Source organism: Nicotiana tomentosiformis, chromosome 3 (assembly GCF_000390325.3).
Source record: "Nicotiana tomentosiformis chromosome 3, ASM39032v3, whole genome shotgun sequence".
Classification (NCBI taxonomy): Eukaryota; Viridiplantae; Streptophyta; class Magnoliopsida; order Solanales; family Solanaceae; genus Nicotiana; species Nicotiana tomentosiformis.
In genome coordinates, this window is record NC_090814.1 from 82,513,068 (window position 1) to 82,532,311 (window position 19,244).

At 38.4% G+C, this 19,244-nt stretch overlaps 3 protein-coding genes across 3 annotated transcripts; 1 reads left to right on the forward strand and 2 right to left on the reverse strand.

The window, feature by feature from the left end:
- Positions 1 to 4,546: 4,546 nt before the first annotated feature.
- LOC117276177 (uncharacterized) lies at positions 4,547 to 5,796 on the reverse strand. Its single transcript, XM_033655505.2, has 2 exons — positions 5,564 to 5,796; positions 4,547 to 4,646 (listed from the first exon to the last, which is right to left on the reverse strand). The coding sequence occupies exons 1-2, from the start codon at positions 5,794 to 5,796 to the stop codon at positions 4,547 to 4,549; spliced, it is 333 nt and encodes a 110-aa protein (XP_033511396.2).
- Positions 5,797 to 6,085: 289 nt separating this feature from the next.
- LOC138908089 (secreted RxLR effector protein 78-like) lies at positions 6,086 to 6,442 on the reverse strand. The gene has a single exon (XM_070198729.1). The coding sequence runs from the start codon at positions 6,440 to 6,442 to the stop codon at positions 6,086 to 6,088; it is 357 nt and encodes a 118-aa protein (XP_070054830.1).
- Positions 6,443 to 14,131: 7,689 nt separating this feature from the next.
- On the forward strand, positions 14,132 to 14,521 carry LOC138908090 (protein MAIN-LIKE 2-like). Its single transcript, XM_070198730.1, has one exon. The coding sequence runs from the start codon at positions 14,132 to 14,134 to the stop codon at positions 14,519 to 14,521; it is 390 nt and encodes a 129-aa protein (XP_070054831.1).
- The last annotated feature ends 4,723 nt before the right edge of the window (positions 14,522 to 19,244 follow it).

Here is a 19,244-nt window from a genome sequence, read left to right on the forward strand (position 1 = left end):
CCTCAGAAATATGAATACTCATTTAAATCTGCTACCGAGGGGAAAGAAACGGTTTCTTCTGAAACTGAACAGGTATTTTTTTGGCCCTAAAGCTACTCCTGAGACAATTTCTGAAGTTGATACAAATTTAGAAAATAGGTTTGTGTTGGTAGGGTCTATAGCAGGTGTTGAAACTACAGAGTCTGGAGAAGTTGGTGGTAAAAATAAAAGGGGGAAAGAAAAGAGAGCAAGGGAGTTAGGAGTGCTGTGAGGGGAAAGGGTAAAAGAGTGGTTGATTCTTCACCCACTCCTGTTTGTTTAACCAAAGACACAGGTGCAATGGTTGTTTGGGTAGAAAAATCTGCTGAAGTAGAGGAGAGTGTAAAGAAAACAGGGGGAAGTGGGTCTGGCAAAACTGCTGAAGGGCTGGTTCAACTTGGGAAAAATAGAGACGAACCTGTTTCATCTGAACAGGAAACCCTCGCAGACCTACTAAAAAGAGTGACTGAGAGTTATAATCCAAAGAAGAAAGGAATTTCAAAGGCTAAAACCCCTGGAACTGCTAAGACTAACAAGAAAATGAAGGTTGCCCCTTCTGTTACTATTGAAATTCCTCCCACGAGAGGAAGAGCCACAAGAAGTTAGCTAAAGTAGAATGAGGCAGAACTGCAGAAAGCCTTAGAAGAAAGTAGAAGAAAAGCAGTTGCTTAGGGAAAGAAGAAGGTGGATGAGTCTGTTGAGGTTGTTGACATTGATGAGATGGACCTGGTACTTCGAGATGAAGATGAGACTAAAGAAGTGGAGGTTCTGACTCCCAAAGATAAAAAGCCAAGACTTCCACTAAGAAGTCTGTTTCAGAGTCAAAGTCTGCTGAACCATCCACCTTGGCAAAAAGAACAAGGTCTGCTGTGAAGTCAAAACAAGTGAAAAATATTGAAAAAAATGAATGGAGTGGAGAGGAAGAAGATGATTCTGATACTGAGAAAGACAAAATGGCCAAGTTTGGCAAGAGGACAATTTTGAAGGGCAGACTCCTCAGGGACTTGGAGGAGCAAGGAATGGTGTTACTTTTGGAGAAGTTGGAGTTGCAAGGCTAAAAGGACATCGTCCTTAAGATGGGTGGCAAGTTGGCCAGGAATGAAATTATTGAGTTTATGGAAAATGGTGAGGTGAAAGATGGAAGGGTTACCAGTACAGTGAAAGGAGTGCAAGTCTCCTTCGATGAAGGAGTTGGGAGAAATTCTGGGTATACCTGCTGAGGGGTACAATGATATACAAAGCTTAAGTGGCCAAGCCTAGAAAATCTTCCTACTGCCCTTACCATTACCAGAAAATTCAGTGACAATGAGGAGGAAGTTGAGCCCAAGATTGTTTACAAGAGTGAGATGAAGCCACCCTACAAGGTGTTGTTCAAATTTGTCAACAAATGTGTTCTGCCAAGGCAGGAAAGGAGGCACATTGCAAGCTTCATGAACTTGGTCCTTATGGAGTGTTTAGACAGTGGGAGGCAAATTAATTGGCCTGGATTTACAATCCAACTTCTTGATAAGGTTCTAAATGGTACCAAAACTCATGACATTCCCTATGGCTTCATTCTCACAGTTGTGCTTGCACATTTCAAGGTACCTATAAAGAAGTGGGAGGTTGGAACAAGTAAGGATCATTTTGTGGAAAATACTTTGATTGCTTGTGACTATGAAGTCCATGCCACTCTTAAAGAACCGAGTTCATCCAAGAAGGTACCAGTGAATAGCAAGGTGCGAGCCTTGGTGCAAGTAAGTGGGGCTAAGGTTGCTGAGATTGAGAGGCTGAAAAAGAGCGTGGAAGAGGTGGAGACTGAGAGAGATGCTCTCAGAACTGAGCTGGCAAGAGAAAAGGAGAAGAATGATGGCATTCTTCAGGATATGCTGAAACTCCTCCAAGCCAAAAATCAAGCACCTAGTTCTTCCTAGCCTTAAGCCTCCTAACCTAGTGTAGATCAACCAGTGACCCAGTTCGGGTTTTTTTGCTTATTTTGCTCATGTTTCCAGTATTTTTATTTCTTCTTACGCTTTGTGGTAGGATCTTATCAATCATTAATGAAATTCACTATTTTTTGATCTAACTGTTTGTTTATATTTCTTTGGTGGTTAATATCCTTAGCTTGATCTATGATGATTAACCCATAATTGCATTTGAAGTAGCCCCAGCGGCCATGAATAAGTTTTAAAATCTGGTTATCTTACATATTTATGCAATTTTTCGATGATGCCAAAAGGGGGGGGGGAAAAGGTTGTGCTTTACATTTGGAACAGTAATGTTTATAACCTGATGAACCTGGTCATTGATGATAAGTGATAAAAAGGAAAAATATTTCTAACATTGTGTTGATGTTGAGCTAAGTAGAAACAAGGCCTAAGCTTATGAAAAAGCACAAAGTTTGTCATCATCAAAAGGGGGAATTTGTTGGCCCAAGTGAAAGTTTGTTTTGAAGATTGACAAAGAAAGCTCAGGTATGAACCAGGTCCATCCCTTGTGTGCATAGACACGGACAGATTCGAGCATGTGAGATGTACGAGAAAGAGATAAGCTTAATTTGGTATAATTGATATCTCCTGATCGAAAATATTGCATAATTGATAAGGAGAAGGACTCCTTACTCAAAGAGAATACTATCCAAGATAAGGAGGAGTTAAAAATTGAGATCAACTAGAACTCTTCCACCAAGGAAGAGTAGCATTAGAACTCTAGTTATTTCTTCATCTACTAAATGTATATATTGCAGGATGTTCTCATTCTACAGGTATGCGCAAAAGCAAAAGTTAAACGTGAATTAAGAGCAAAATAGCAAGGCATTTTGCAAGCAATTCGTGTGTGATTCAAGTGTGCAAACCTGAAGCTACATGAACCAGATAGAAGAATTAGTTCCAAGTGTCTGTCTTTTATTCTAGTTCCATTATAGTAGGTATTTTCATATTGTACCTTTCAGCTTTATCTAGAGGCAATTGTAATAGGTACTCAGAGTATTCAACTTAGAGTTAACTTGAAATTGTCGTAACAGTTAGAGATTGGTTGCCACAACGGGATTAGTATTAATCCTAGGTTTACAAAAGTATTTTGTAAATGCAGTTTTTGGCTCAGTGATTTAGAGAAGAGTTTGGGAAAATCCTACTGAGAAGTAGGTCGTTATTTTTTCACCTTTTGAGCCAGGTGTTTTTCACGTAAAATACTTGTGTTCTTTAGTTTCCGCATTTACTGTTTCAACAATAGTAGGTTAAGGAACACTTAGAAGAACCAGGTCCTTCCATAATCAGTTTAATCGAAAAATTGGATACCACACAAATCACACCCTCTTGTGTGGTATTAAAGTTAAATCATCATATGTTATCACCCTGTGTCAATTTCCGGAAGAGCTTTCCATATCTTACTGGTAAAATAACTTGTTAATTATTAATGGTCATCACCTAAGTTTCCTTAGAGTATATACACGGTTTTCACTCCAAAATTGAAGGTTATAAATTTAATTCAATGTGCCTGAAGACTGAAGAGGAAAAATGAGTGAAACAAGAAAACACTGAATTAATATTTAATCCTAGTCACAATGCAAAGCAGGGAGCAGCGAGAGTATTATGGTTAATCATTTATGCAGTCTACCTGCATTTTGAAGAATAACGTTAACGTCAATTGCGTAGTTATTGGAACATAATGTAGAGAGAAGTTTTGATAATGCAGACCAACAAATTCATAATGTGGATGCCTTAGAACCATAAATGGTCAAGGTAGAGGCTTTCAATATACACTCTTGGCATATTAATATCGAACATGTACACAATGACCACTTTGGAAATATTTTAATTAGTGGTCATCCAAGTGAAGGTACATTGCACACTAGTTATTATTTCAATTTTTATCACTTAATATCATTGAATTAAACCCTGATTAACTCAAAAATAAAATAGCCGAAATGTTCACATTTTCTTTTATTATTTCGTTTCAAATAATTCCAGTAAGAGCAATTTATTATCAATGGCAAGCAAAAAGAAAAGGAAGAATTAACCCAAATAGCCGCTGACATAATCTCTTAAACTAATAATAATGTGTGAATATATAATATATGTATAATTCAAGTATAATATGTATAGTGCTATGTACAATTAATATATAATTTATGTATACTTGTTAGAAAAAGTAAATAGTTTTTTCTTCTATTACATTTAAAAGGGATTATAAGAAACTTTTCCATGGTTGTACAAGTTAGTATTAGTGTTTTTTTAATTATTTAGTATTTGAATTTATTGATCCGATTATTTCAAATTTTACTTCTTATATAATCCAATTATGTGAAACATATTAAATATTTCTTTACTCAAGATTGTAACTCGAAAGTTCATGAAATATCTCATCCATTATTGTACAAGTTAATCAACATTTGTTATCCTTAAAACAGTACTGCTCCGATATCAAAGTTCGTCAATCAATCAATCATAGAAAATCGTCATAATTGAGCCAAGGTCAGATGAGCCAAAAAGGCCCAAAACCCCATACCAAAGTGAGAAGAATCTCTGCGCCTCACTGTAAAGCCTATGCCTTACTTTTCTTCCTGTTTAGTACTCTCCACTTGCTTTGATAGCATCATGTTCATTGGCACAGCAAATGCCCCTTTCAAAATCTCTGAGTCCACTTCTTCCCTGAAGGAACATTGTCAATATTTAGTAGACATTTAGATATAAAATTTGCGATTTTAAAAAACAATATTATTTGGAATTAAGTTAAAAAATAAATTTGAAATTTGTAATTATATTTGAACATGCATTTCACTTGAAATAATATTACAATTTTGTGAGTGGATAAAAAATAAATTCCGAAAAACTTGAAAAAGTGCTACAAATTTTCATGGACAAACAAGTTTTTGAAAAAAGAATCGAAAAAAAAAATGTTTGAACAAACGGGTCCTTATTCTCCATTCTTTTTAGAAAAAAAAAACTTTTTGCTTTTCTCTTTACAAACCCAGAAAAAAGGTACCAAATTTACAACAACAACAACAACATACCCAGTGTAATCCCACAAGTGGGGTTTGGGGAGGGTAGTGTATACGCAAACCTTACCCCTACCTGGCGAGATAGAGAGGTTGTTTCCGATAGACCATCGGCTCAAGAAAAGGTGAAAAGAGAGAAAGGAAGAAGACGAAGAAAGAAAGAAAGAAAGAAAGAATGGGGAGACAAAGGACGATAAGAAAAAGGGAAAAAAGACAACTACAGTAACAACAACAACAACAACAACGAAACAATATGTAAAAGATAAAATAACATCAAATAGTAACAAACACGAAAATGCGATACACAGAGCGAACGAAACAATAAGCAAATACTAGGGGTCAAATAATACAAAAAAAATAAGGGAGCTACTAATACTACTAAAAAGAATGGGGAACTCTCAACTACCTACTAGCCAACTACCCTTAACCTTTGACCTCCAAACCCTTCTATCCTGGGTCATGTCCTCAGTGAGTTAAAGTAGCGCCATATCCTGCCTAATCACCTCTCCCCAAAATTTATTTGCCCTTCCTCTACCCCTTCTCAGCCCCGCCACGGCCAGCCTCTCACACCTCTTAACAGGAGCATCCGTACTCCTCCTCTGCACGTACCCGAACCATCTCAGCCTCAACTCCCGCATCTTTTCCTCCACGGGGGCCACTCCCGCTTTGTCTCGAATAACTTCGTTCTTAATCTTATCTCTCCTGGTATGCCCACATATCCATCTCAGCATCCTCATTTCTGCTACTTTCATCCCCCGAACATGAGAGTTCTTGACTGGCCAATACTCAGCCCCATACAGCATAGTAGGTCTAACCACTACTCTGTAGAACTTACCCTTAAGTTTTGGTAGCACCTTTTTATCACACAAAACACCGGATGTGAGTCTTCATTTCATCCACCCCGCACTGATACGGTAGGAGACCTCATCATCAATCTCCCAGTTACCTTGGATTATAAACCCGAGATACTTGAAACTACCCCTCCTCGGGATGACTTGGGTATCAAGCTTCACATTCACGTCTGCTTCATGAGTCTCATCACTGAACTTACACTCCAAGTATTTCGTTTTAGTCCTGCTCAACTTGAAATCTTTAGACTCTAGGGTCTGCCTCCAGCCTCGCATTAACCCCGCTTCTCATCTCATCAATCAACATTATGTCATCGGCAAATAACATGCACCGCGGAACCTCCCCTTGAATGTGCCGCGTCAACACATCTATCGCCAGAGCAAATAAGAACGGGCTAAGAGCCGATCCCTGGTGCAACCCCATCACTACTGGGAAGTGATCTGAGTCACCTCTCATTGTCCTCACTCGAGTCTTAGCACCATCATACATGTCCTTGATTACCCTAGTGTAAGCTACCGGAACGCCGCTAACCTCCAAACATCTCCACAAAACCTCCTTTGGGACTTTATCGTATGCCTTTTCTAGGTTTATAAATACCATGTGTATGTCCTTCTTTCTTTCCCTATACTGCTCTACCAATCTCCTCACCAGATGAATGGCTTCCGTAGTCGATCGCCCCGGTATGAATCCAAACTGATTCTAGGAAATAGACACACTATTCCTCACCCTGACTTCCACCACCCTCTCCCAAATTTTCATAGTATGACTCAGCAGCTTGATACCCCTATAGTTATTGCAGTTTTGGATATCACCCTTTTCTTTGTACAAGGGAATCATCGTACTCCACCTCCATTCTTCGGACATCTTCTTCGTCTTAAAGATAACATTAAATAACCCAGTAAGCCACTCCACGCCTGCACGACCCGTACTCTTCCAGAATTCTATCAGAATCTCGTCTGGCACAGTCGCTCTTCGCCTGCTCATCTTACGCATTGCTCACATAACATCATCGACCTTAATATGCCTACAATGGCCAAAATCACACAGTCTCTTGGAGTGCTCCAACTCACCCATCACAATGCTTCTGTCCTCCTCTTCGTTCAACAGTCTGTGGAAGTATGTATGCTATCTTGGTCTAATATAAGCGTCCTCCATCAATACTATGACGTCCTCATCTTTGATGTACTTCACTTGGTCCAAGTCACGAGCCTTTCTCTCCCTCACTTTGGCTATCCTGTACAACTTCTTTTCTCCTCCTTTGCTCCTAAGTTCCGCATATATACGTCCAAAAGTAGCAGTCTTAGCCGCCGTAACCACTAACTTCGCTTCTTTATTTGCATCCTTATAACATTCCCAATTCATCCTCTTTTCTTCAAAATTTAAATTGAAAAAGTTGTGTTGTTACAACCCACAATGTTCCCCACACATAAAGTTAAAATTGATAAGTGGGGCCTCTAACGCGCTCAATCGGCAGGTGACCCGCATGGGGACAGAGGGGTCAAAAATGGGATTACACGTTTCATTAGGCTAACGCCAGTTGTCTCATCGGGTGCTGCAACCGGGGGGAGACAACCCATTTTGCATGTAACAATGACAGAATTTCCTAGACTTGGAAAAATATAAAAGGCAGTGTAGCTCTTTCTCACTCATTCTAGAAGATATCACCAACTTTAGTTCTCCCAAAATTCTCTTAACACGCCTTTTGAATTCCCAAACAGCCTAGGGCAAGGTTGAAGGTGAATCTAGTAGGATCTTGTGTGAAGGAGCTTGGAATCATCACTATAATATCTATTATCTTATTGTATTGATTCTGGAGATTCATTGGTGGCAGAGTTAACCATCATAGAAGTGTAGCTAGTACTTTACAAAGGTATATAGGACAACTTTCTTTCTTGGCATGATTTGGTATGAGCATCTCTCTCTTTCCTTCAAGGATTTCTATGTTGTGAAATTAGATTGTTCCAAGCCCATATTAATAATGTTGTTCTTATTATTGTACATACTTACCGGTAGCTTTCTTTAAAGTTTGAGATGTTTCCAGATAGTATCTTGAGGTCGAAAAATATAATTCTGATTCGTCTGAGTGAAACCTTAGTGTAACGAACCGACCGGTAATTTTGAGCTCTAGCATGTCGTTTGGTGGTTTGAGGCCTTGAGTAGCTTCACTTCATGGTTTATTACTTGTACGTGTGGTCAAAATTGAATTTCGGGAAGTTCGGAATTGATTTGGAAAGAAAATTCTAAATTCGAAAGCTTTAAGTTGGAAGAATTAACTAAGGTTTGACTTTTGAGTAAACGGTATCAGAATCGTGATTTGAAGGTTCCAATAGGTTCGTATGAGGATTTCGAGCTTGGGCATATGTTCGGGTGGCCGGGGAGCATTTCGGCGCTTATTGTGGAAATTAGCATTTTGAAGGTTTTAAGAATTTCTTAAGTTTAAATTGAAGTGGACTTTGGTGTTATCGAAGTCCGTTTGGGATTCTGAGCCTTGGAAAAGGTTTGTATTATTATTTATGACTTGTGCGTAAAGTTTGGTGTCATTCCAGAAAGTTTAAGTATGATTCAGACACGTTTGTCGAAGTTTGAAAGTTCAAAGAAGGATTTGATCGTCGATTCGTAATTTCGATGTTGTTTAGCATGATTTGAGACCTCGATTAAGTTCGTAATGTGTTTTGGGACACGTTGATATATTTGGTCAAGGTCTCGTGGGCCTCTGGTAGATTCCATATTTTTAACGGATCGGATTTTGGACTTAAGGAAAAGGTAGAGAATTCTGCTTGCTGGTGCAACCGCTTCTGCGGAAGCTTTATCGCAGAAGCGAGGCAATAAATCGCAGAAGCGACTGGAAGGGACCGGGCATAGGTCGTAGGTAAGAAGACATTCCCGCACTTGAGTGATCGCAAAGAAGGCCTGGGCCTCAAAAGCGGACAAGGTCGCACAGGTACGCTACTTGGGGTGCAGAAGCGAGGGTTTTTAGTTTGAGATGGAGCCGCACCTGCGATGGATTTTTCGCAGGTGCGGAGCCGCAGAAGCGACTACTGTTCCGCAGTTGCGAGGAAGCATTGGGCAGATTTAATATTTATACGGGATTTGGCCCATTTGCTTTCATTCTCTCTTGGCTTGGGTGCTTTTGGGAGAGCTTCAAGTGGGAATTTTCATCATCTATGTCAAGGTAAATAATTACCACATATTGTGAGTTAAATACATGGTTTATATGTGGATTTGAACATGAAAATTAGTAGAAATTTGAGATTTTGGTAGAAAATCTAGAAATTGGTATTGTTGGATTTTGACCACGAAATTGGGCATGGAATTTGAATAAATTATATATTTGAGTTCGTGGTGTCACGGATAAAGTTTATCTTCGAATTATTTTGGAATCCGGTCACTTGGGCCCGAGGGTTAATTTTATTGACTTTTAAAGCGGAGTTGGGAATTGTTATAAATTGATTAATTATAAGCATTTGAGTATATTTTGATTGAATTACACATTGTTTGACTAGTTTCGGATTGTTTGGATTGAATTGAAGAGTTAGAGAGTCGTTGGAGCCGGTTATGGAACTTCGGAGTGAGGTAAGTCTTCTGTCTAACTCTGTGAGATGGGAACTACCCCTAGGTGATGTATTTGATATGTGCTACTTGTTTCGGGGGCTACGTACACACAAGATGACGATAGTCCATACGTAGCTAGATTCATGTTATGTCCGGGTAGGCTTAGGTTTCCGCCATGCTATAATTGTACTGTTTGAGTTGTTCCTTGCCTATTAAATTCCTTTACTTTATGTTACAACTTGAGACTAGACTTGCTAGAGTGATAGACTTGCTATTGTAGAGATTTGGCGAGCTTCATGATTAGCCGCAGAATAATTATGCTCCTCTTACGAATTTCTCCCGCGCTATGCGTTTTCATCGAAAAGTTTTCCTTAAAATTCATAACCCACACATCAATCGTGAGTGAGGTCATTGACCTGTTAAAGCTTTTTATTCTAATGGGATCGGGCCGTTCGCCTTGGCAGGATTATGTACCACACACTCTCATGGGAACGGGTTGTTTGCCTTGGCAGTATAATAGATGCATCTATGGTTCATGCCATTCGACCCTCGGCAGTGCACACAGTACGATGGGATCGGTCCATACGCCTCGACATTTCTATAAAAATACTCATACGGAATCGTGCATAATATTTGACAAGAAACCAGTGTATCTGCGAGTTTTCTTGATTTAGATTGTGATGACCTATCTGGTGAGGTCCACTATATATATATATGCTCCGGTTGAGAGCTTGAGTTTAATGCCGAGAGGAAGATTGTACCACGTATTTATACTTATTTATTTCGTTTACTTACTTTGCCTCGCACATGTTTACTTCCTACTGTATTTGATTTATTGGACCACTAGTAAGTGTCGATGTCGACCCCTTGTCACTACTTATCTAGGTTTAGGCTAGATACTTACTGGGTACGCGTTGATTTATGTACTCATGCTGCACTTATTGTGCAGGTCTATATATGTTTCTGGTGGCCCTCTAGATGCCGAAGCGCGGCTATTGCGGGGACTTCACGGTGAGCTGCATTCCATGTTACGATCCGCAGCATACAGAGTCTCCATCAGAGTTATTTATATTCTCTTGTCTAACTTGTATTCCATACGGACGATGTATTTTTATTGTACTGATTAGTAGATATTCATGCACTTGTGACACCGGGTTTTGGGGATTCCTACTAGTGGTTCATTAATGTAGTTCACGTAAATATCATTATTTTACTCTATAAATTCTATTTTATACTATTTAATTAATAGAAATTATGATTTCAAAAGTAACAAAAGTGAATAATTAAGTTGATCAATCACCGTTGGCTTGCATGACGGCGGCATTAGGCACCATCACAACCTAGAATGAATTTTCGGTCGTGACACTTAGTATTTCTTGAAAAGGACCATACATTGCACTTATACATATGTATCTATTTCACTCTACCGAGCCGCGCTATAGACGACCGGGTGCACCACTTATTGTAAAACAACTAATCAATTGGGTATGATAATACAAAATGTGAAATATTATCGAGCCCCTTGGGTGCAGGATGCAGGGTATGGCCAATCTTTCTATGAGGCCAGGTACGAAATGATGTTCTATGAAATACTACTGAGCTCTTGTGTGACCGGGTACGGTCGAGACCTATTGAGGCCGGGTACGATGTGATGGAAGATATAAATTTTACTGAGTCCTCCACGAGGCCGGGTACAATAAAATAATATCCCTAAAGAGTGAATGAGCAATACTATATTTTATTTAGTACATAAGTCTCCATGGGTGGCTAACCTTTTATGAAGCTTGCATACTTTTAAGTTTTATGGTTTCCACAGTTTATGCCCCTGGTGCCTTGTCTTCGGTATTCAGGTTGAAATCATGTATTCACATCTCTTATGTTATGTCTTTGATTTACATGCCTTCTCAGTTTTAGATACTCAGTATATTTTTCGTACTGACGCCATTTCTTTTGGGCGCTGTGTCCATGCCCACAGGTACCGATAGACCCGGTGACGTCCCTCCCTAGTAGGGTGTACGTCTCAATTGTTGATTGTTGCACTCCACTTCTTCGAAGTAACTGATCAGAAGTCGATAGGTACTGAAGTGTATGTTCTCGTTATTTTGGGTACGGTAGGGCCCTGTCCCGACCAAGTTTTGTATATGTATATTTTCTTTGGTACTCTTAGAGGGTTGCAGACTACTGGATGGGTATGTGTAAAAGATGGTTGCGGCTCTGATGACAATGGATGTATATGTGTATGTATAAATATATCAATTCTAAAGTTTCTTCCATAGCCAAAAGTGCATATTTTAAATTCTGCACTATTACTTTGAGGCCTTGTTGGCCCAGGGACGAAGCCACATTATCCTAAGGGTAGACAATTGATCACCCTTTACCGAAAAATTATACTGTATATATAGGTAAAATATTAGGTTTAAGAGGTATTAAACATATATTGAATATCCTTTGTCATAATATATTTTTTACTTCTTTAAAATTTGAACACCCTTGGAAAAATTTCTTGCTTCGCCATTGATTGGCCCAGGTTCTATGTTAACAGGATCTAAACATGAACGTCGGTTTGCTCGGGCCTTCAGGCGTCGTGTGCTGATCGCACCTCCCAAGGATGGGTTGTGACATGTGCAGTCTAATATCTAGGAAATCCACACAAGTTTCTACGAAAATTATCTTTGATTTCCTACAAATAATTTAATTTTTAATAACAAAGTGTTTTACTGATATCTTTTCTTAAAAGGGGATTTCTTAATGTTGAATAGATCATTGAAAGGTAAGAGGAGCCCGGAACCAAAGTGTGGTCTTTTTGAACTCAAACGATAAAAAATATTAAAAAATTGAGTAACATTTTATATATAACGCGGTTATTCACCGCGCTATACCTTAACGACACGTTTGTCCGTTAAGGTATATCGCGGTGAAAAAATCCGCTATATTTGAATTTTAAGTTGGCGGGAGGTATAACGCATATGCAGAAGGCGCTATACTATAGCGCCTCATATATGTGTGCTATACCTATATAAAAAACGTGTTTGTCTCCTTCCCCGACCAGACAGAAGCATCAACACAAAAAATAGTCCCCCCCTCCCTTTTTTAAACAAAAAACTCCATTGGAGCCCACCCCTCTCCCAAAAATTGTGTCTTCTCCGTATTTTAGTAAGCTAACACCGTATCTAAGGCATTGTCGTATAGTGGATCTCGTCTATTGCTCGTTTCGGCTCCCAAATCATCAAATTTTCACATTTCAAAAATATTAAATCGAGATATTCCGACTTACTTTTTGGTAAAACTTATGTATATAAAATGCTTATTAGTTATTTTTTACTGTGGTATATGTTTTTTTGTGAATATTTTGTGATTTAATTAATTTTTTATTTTTTATCCGGATTAGTTTATTTATGTGCTAAAATCTAGTAAAAAAGATATATTGTTATTTTATGAATAATTATTGTTATATGTGATTTTATTGTTGTACGTAAATTAATATGTGACTTTATTATTGTTTAGTGCCCTTTAATATTATGTTGTGCCCTTAATTGTTATGTAGTGCCCTTTAGCGTGGCAAAACTGAAAATAAATTTTAGCTTATGGCAGTTGATCACGTTGTTTATTGCCATTTAGAGTAGTGTTACTTTAGTGCTTTTTAAGATTCTACTGTGTAGAATAAAACTACGTGCTCTCCATAACAAACTCGGATAAAGTACTCAATTATGGATTTAATGTATCAGTAGATAATTATCAAATATTAGATAGGAATCATAAAATAATCAGTTAGCGGGAAATTTGAGTAAACTATGATAATTAACAAACAAATCGTTACGAATGAAGTAAATTCAATATTATTTACTATTAAGTTTGTAGTATTTTTTATATAATTAATTATTGAATATATCTTGATTATTTATGAAATTTTAATATATAATTCTGTTATAATTCAAAAATAACTTTAAAAAGATGATAGTTCAAACAAAACCAACTAACATATGAAATATTAATATAGAACATTTATCATGCTAAGTATTTGTCATATGAATAATTACTTAATTATCTTTTTAGTTATTAAAATTAATCATTTAATTCTCTGTTAACCCCAAAAATATCTGAAAAAAATATGATAGTTCAAACACAAACCCTCTCGAATTTTAGTCAACAAATGTAAGAAAATAACACAAAAATAACAATATAGAAAATTTGTCAAACTAACTTTTTTATATGAATACATATTAATTATATCATGTATAGTTATGAAAATTAATTATTTAATTCTATTATACCCAAAAATAACTGAGTAAGAAATAAATATATAAAATAATATAAAAACTGACATATAAAATAATAATATAGAAAATGTACCAACCTAAGTAATAATATAGAAAACATATCGACTAAATATTAATATAAAAGATATTGCAATATATTTAAAGATGTTAAACAATTAAACAGAAAAATACTTTAATTAATATTGTTCAATTTACAGATATCATCATGGAGGTTCCCCCTGTGCATCCCGGACCTGCATCTCGAGAGCTACTGTTATTATAGGGCAACCATAGGTCTTCACACATCTGGGATGGGCAATGTCTGTCCCAGACATTCCGCCCCAGACGTATAGACGATATGTGGGAGTTCATTAGGGACCACCCACTGTATCCCCATATAGTTAGACGCTTTCAGGATACGGGTTTCTACTAGATCATAGAGATCGGTCGGTTGCAGTTCGACTAGGCGTTGATCACGGCTATGATAGAGCGGTGGCGACCAGAGATGCACACGTTTCATCTACCCATCGGCGAGGCTACCATCACGCTTGAGGACATGGAGGTTCTTTTCGGGCTGCCAGTTGATGGTATACATGTATCTTACCTGCATGCTCTTAGAGACTATACGGGAGTGGATTACATTCATATATTGAAGCGGCTCACCGATTTCCAGCCAGCGTGGCCGATTGCATTGAGTGGTGCCAGTCGATTGCAGCTAAAGCCCGTTCAGCAGCATCTGATGGCGATGGACGCGGAGATTACGGATGATTCACCGCCAGAGAATATCGACAGGGACACGAGACTATTGTTGATGCTGATGTTTGGTGGTATACTGTTCCCGAACACTTCGGAAAACCTAGTCAGCTTGTGATTTCTACATCATCTGGAGCTGCTAGATGATTTATCTGGTTACAGCTAGGGTGCAACTATTCTAGGTTACCTGTATAGGCAGATGTGTTGGCGTGCATGGGCACCTAGAGAGACGTTGCCAAATTTTTACCGCTGCTGTAAGTGAAAACATAGTCAATTCTTTTCATGATTATAACATACATAGTAAAAATGCCTTAAATTTTACGTCCACAATCTATATTAGGTTTGGGCCTGGGAGCGGTTCCAGCCACCTCTGCCACCGATAGCTTCGGATGCACCATCTCCACCGTTTCTCCCTTTAGCTTGGAGGTGGGTTGATAGGCGAGGCTACGCCCGCGAGGTCGAGGCTCGACATCATCTCCCTTATTACAGGGATTTGTTAGATTTACTTGACGGCGCGCAAGTACATATATACTTAAGTTTACTTGGCCTGGCTTGATATGTGTTGCGTTTACTCACGATTCTTGTGTTTAATAAATAGTTCGTATGAAGGCCATACAACGGTGCGCTCATCCGAAAGGCAAAGATGCCATACGGGCAAGTGAATGATGTCTTCTCTCTATCCTCAGGGGCTATGAAAATCTGATTGTACCCCGAATATCCATCCAAAAAGCAGAAGTCAGACCTCCCTACCAGTCTATCCAACATCTGGTCAATGAATGGTAAAGGAAAATGGTCTTTCCGGGTGGCTGTGTTCAGTTTTCTATAATCCATACAAATTTGCCAACCCGTAACTATACGAGTTGAGATCAACTCATTATTATCATTGGGAACTATAGTCATTCCAACCTTATTTGGCACACACTGAACTGGGCTAACCCAGTTACTGTCAGAGATTGGGAAGATGATTCCCGCATCTAACCACTTGATCACTTCTTTCTTTACCACTTTTTTCATGTTGGGGTTTAGCCTTCTTTGATGTTCTCTGGAAGGTTTGTGCCCATCTTCCAATAGAATCTTATGCATAAAAAATGTCGGGCTGATCCCCCTAATATCTACAATGGTCCAGCCAATTGTAGTCTTGCACTCCATTAACACCTGCAAAAGTTATTCTGCCTACACATCTAACCAGCTGGATGAGATAATAACAGGTAAAGTGGATTTAGGTCCCAAGAAAGCATACCTGAGGTGAGAAGGTAACGGTTTTAGTTCCAACTGTGGTGACTCTTCAATTGACGGCTTAGCTGGAGGTGTTTTTCTTTCTTCCAAGTGTAAGGGCTCAAATTCGAGCTCTCTTTTCCAGTACCCTCGCCCTTCAAGGGCTAAAACCCACTCTGCCAAGTTTTCACCATTCATTTCCTGCCAAATTATTGCTCCCGCGACCGAGCTATGCGGAGCTTTTCCATTCCACTGATATGTCTCGATATAGTCGAGCATCATGCCACCGAGCGAGTCCTTCGCCATTTTGGTCGCCCGCAGGTTGTACCTATTCCGCCCACTTGGCACAGGACACATTACCAACGGGATGATTGTTGTAAGGTTGACAGACATACTTGGACTAGATAGAGGCCCAGATTGAGGTTTGGGACATGAGGTATGGACTAATTCCGCCATACCCTCCACCTAACTGTATGGAGGGCGAGCATGAGTACATGGGTTGGTATCGCAGCGTTACCCGACTTCTCGTCGGGAATCTCGTTCATCGCGCTGGTGGTCGGAACATTCCATACGCTGGGAGGCATGAGGCATTGATATGTTATTTGTTATACTTACTTATAACGTTACATTATCCTTCCGTAATTAATATTTTATATGTTATGCAGGCTATAGGCTTACACTAGTTCTACCAGTAGTGACTGGAGATGCTATAACATACAAACGAGGGAGCGGTAGCTTTGCCCGTGTTTGGCCGTTGGGTTACTGATCTTGCTGCTGACACATTGAGACATGCCCGAGAGTATGGGCTCTTAGGATACGAGGCTACTTATGTGCCATGTACCGACAGAGCATTGTGTCTCTACTCAGGCGCAGGTTTATTTGTATTACTATTATTTCAATGTGTTTTTACCTTATAGATTATTCAGTAATATCTAAAGTGTTTATATGTTTTTAAAAGATTTCATCATCGCCGGTCACGTAGGCCACATTGTGCGATATTGACATGCCGGAGACGAATTATCTTATTCACGAGCTCGTTGAGACCATGGTATGTCCATTAAAAGTTCTTGTTAACACGAACGTTAGTATTTTATATTTCATAAACTAAAATATTTTTTTATTTTGTAGGTTACTGCTGGCCCATCGACCGCTTCTACCGAGCCTGCCAGCCTTACTGGCGATCATGACGTAGCGCATCCTCCGATAAAGAGGCGATGTGATAAGGATGATCCTGATAGCGTAGCCGGGCGGGATGGGATGCGCCTCAGGCCAGCAGATGCTTTAAAGCATACAGGATGTGGGACTCATTGATATGTATTCTTAGTTGTATATATGACATTAAATATATAATAGCAAAATTATTTATGTTTTACATAATTTGCGCATGTAATTTTTATTTTTAGGGTTATTTATTAGTTTGACAATATAACACAAAAAAAAAAGCTTAACATAAATTTAAATTTGTTACCAAATAAAGATAATACATGACACGTACAACATAAAAATAAAATTCTACACAAACATATCCATGTGTTTGTTTAGTCACTATCGCCCATTATTCTATGCTTCAACCACTTAAATTTCTCTTCCAACCGATTTTTTTCTTCTTCTGCCTCTTTTAGTTTCTCCTTCATTGCCGCAAGTTCTTGTAGTTTAAAGATCTAGAATTCGTATTCACCGGTCAGATTCTAAATGTTTAGCAAACATGATTTGTAGTACTTCTGATTAATGGGTTCATCGTACCATTCTTCAAAACCACATTGATTTTCGTCCTATAAATGGGATGATAACACAAGAATATTAATTAACATGTTATATGAAAACTATTAACTAACATTTTTTCAAAAAATAATAACTTACAACTTGTTTACACATTTAACGTCTACGCCCCAGATTGCAATTTGACCAACATGCCTTCAAAATCGCACGTTTGCCACAGTAACACATTGGTATGTCATTACGACCAGACATGTCATAATGCTCGAAAATGAAAATTTAATGGAAAGTTGTTTTATTCGTTTCCTTACAACGTAACTAATAACTAAAATGCGTGAGGTTTTTATAGGCAGCTAAGAGTGATTTTAGGTTACATAACGCATATTGGTGAAGCACTAAGTATCGTGTGCTAATGATTCTTTAGGGTACAAGTGGGTGCAACTTTTCAGATCGACAGCTTTTTCAGGTCGACATGACAATACACATAACGCATATTGGTGACGCGCTATGTTTCGCGCGATAATAATTCTTTAGGGTACAAGTGGATGCATATTTTAAGATCGACAACTTTTTCAAGTCGACAACTTTTTCAGCTCGACATGAAAATACACATAACACATATTGGTGACACAATATAATTCACGTGATAATGATTCTTTAGGGTACAAGTGGGTCCAGCTTTTATGATCGACAGCTTTTTCAGGTAGACATCTTTTTCAGGTCGACGTGACAATACACATAACGCATATTGGTGATGCGCTACGTTTAATATACAAGTTCGTGCAGTTTAGTTCTTCTTAAGCTGAACCAAGAGATCAGTATCCAAAGACCATTTGAAGAACTATTACAACATCCATTTCAGAAATGCCACTAACATTTAATAAATGGTTTAAGAAGAGGCAAAAAGGCGAAGGTAGTTCAACAGATCTACATGGAACACGTCATAACACAATCGATCCATACTTTGAAAATAATATGCTAGGTTGCTATATTGATGAGGTTGATGACAAGTGGTATAATATTCTACGTCACTTGGAAAATAAGCCTATAAATATACACACTGATCTCAAATTTGCAGGGCACATTATTGAGAGCGCATTCTACAAAGACTGAAGGTATGCGCATTTGGGGCGAAAAACTACAATGGGTTCCCATTTTACTCAAAACGGTGTGATTATGAAGTACTATGTTACTGGCATGGGCTAGTTGTACCACAAACACTATCTGCAACCTTCCAAACTAAAGTACACAAAGATGAACAAGAAGTGATTCGGCATTTGATGAAGGAGATTTTAGAGATAAAAAAGGCACTAGCCGTTCATCATACACTGGATTATCTTAACTACCTGGAAGGAATGGAGGATCAGTATTGGGATTTATTAGAAAATGAAAAATAACATAGAGACAATGATTATCCTGTTTTTCCAACAGTTGTCGAGTGGGAAGGACTACCTAAGTTTCTACCACAGACGTTGGACGTAGGAATCCCATATTATTGTAGAAATCAAGCAAGTGGTCTTATTGATAATAGTGATGAAATACAAGAAGCGTGTGTCAACTGGGGCCTAGATTACTATGACCTCGGTCCGGGAGGGTGCGTAAAAGATGTTGATGAAAAAGAGGAAGACAGTGACAATGAAATAGTGTCAGACAATGACTATAATGGCGAATGAACATTGTTATTTATTTCTTGGAGTGTATGTTAAATTGTTGTATTGAATCTTTAATGCTAAATATCAATCAGATTTAACCCCATTGGAAGCATAATTTTATTTCAGAAAATTTGCAAACTGAACATTTACAGACAATTAGTACAACAAAAAGTACTGCAATAAAATATAACGTTTATCCTTGATAATTGGGCAACTTCGATGAACTGCCACCTATAGATGAATTACCACATCTTCCCA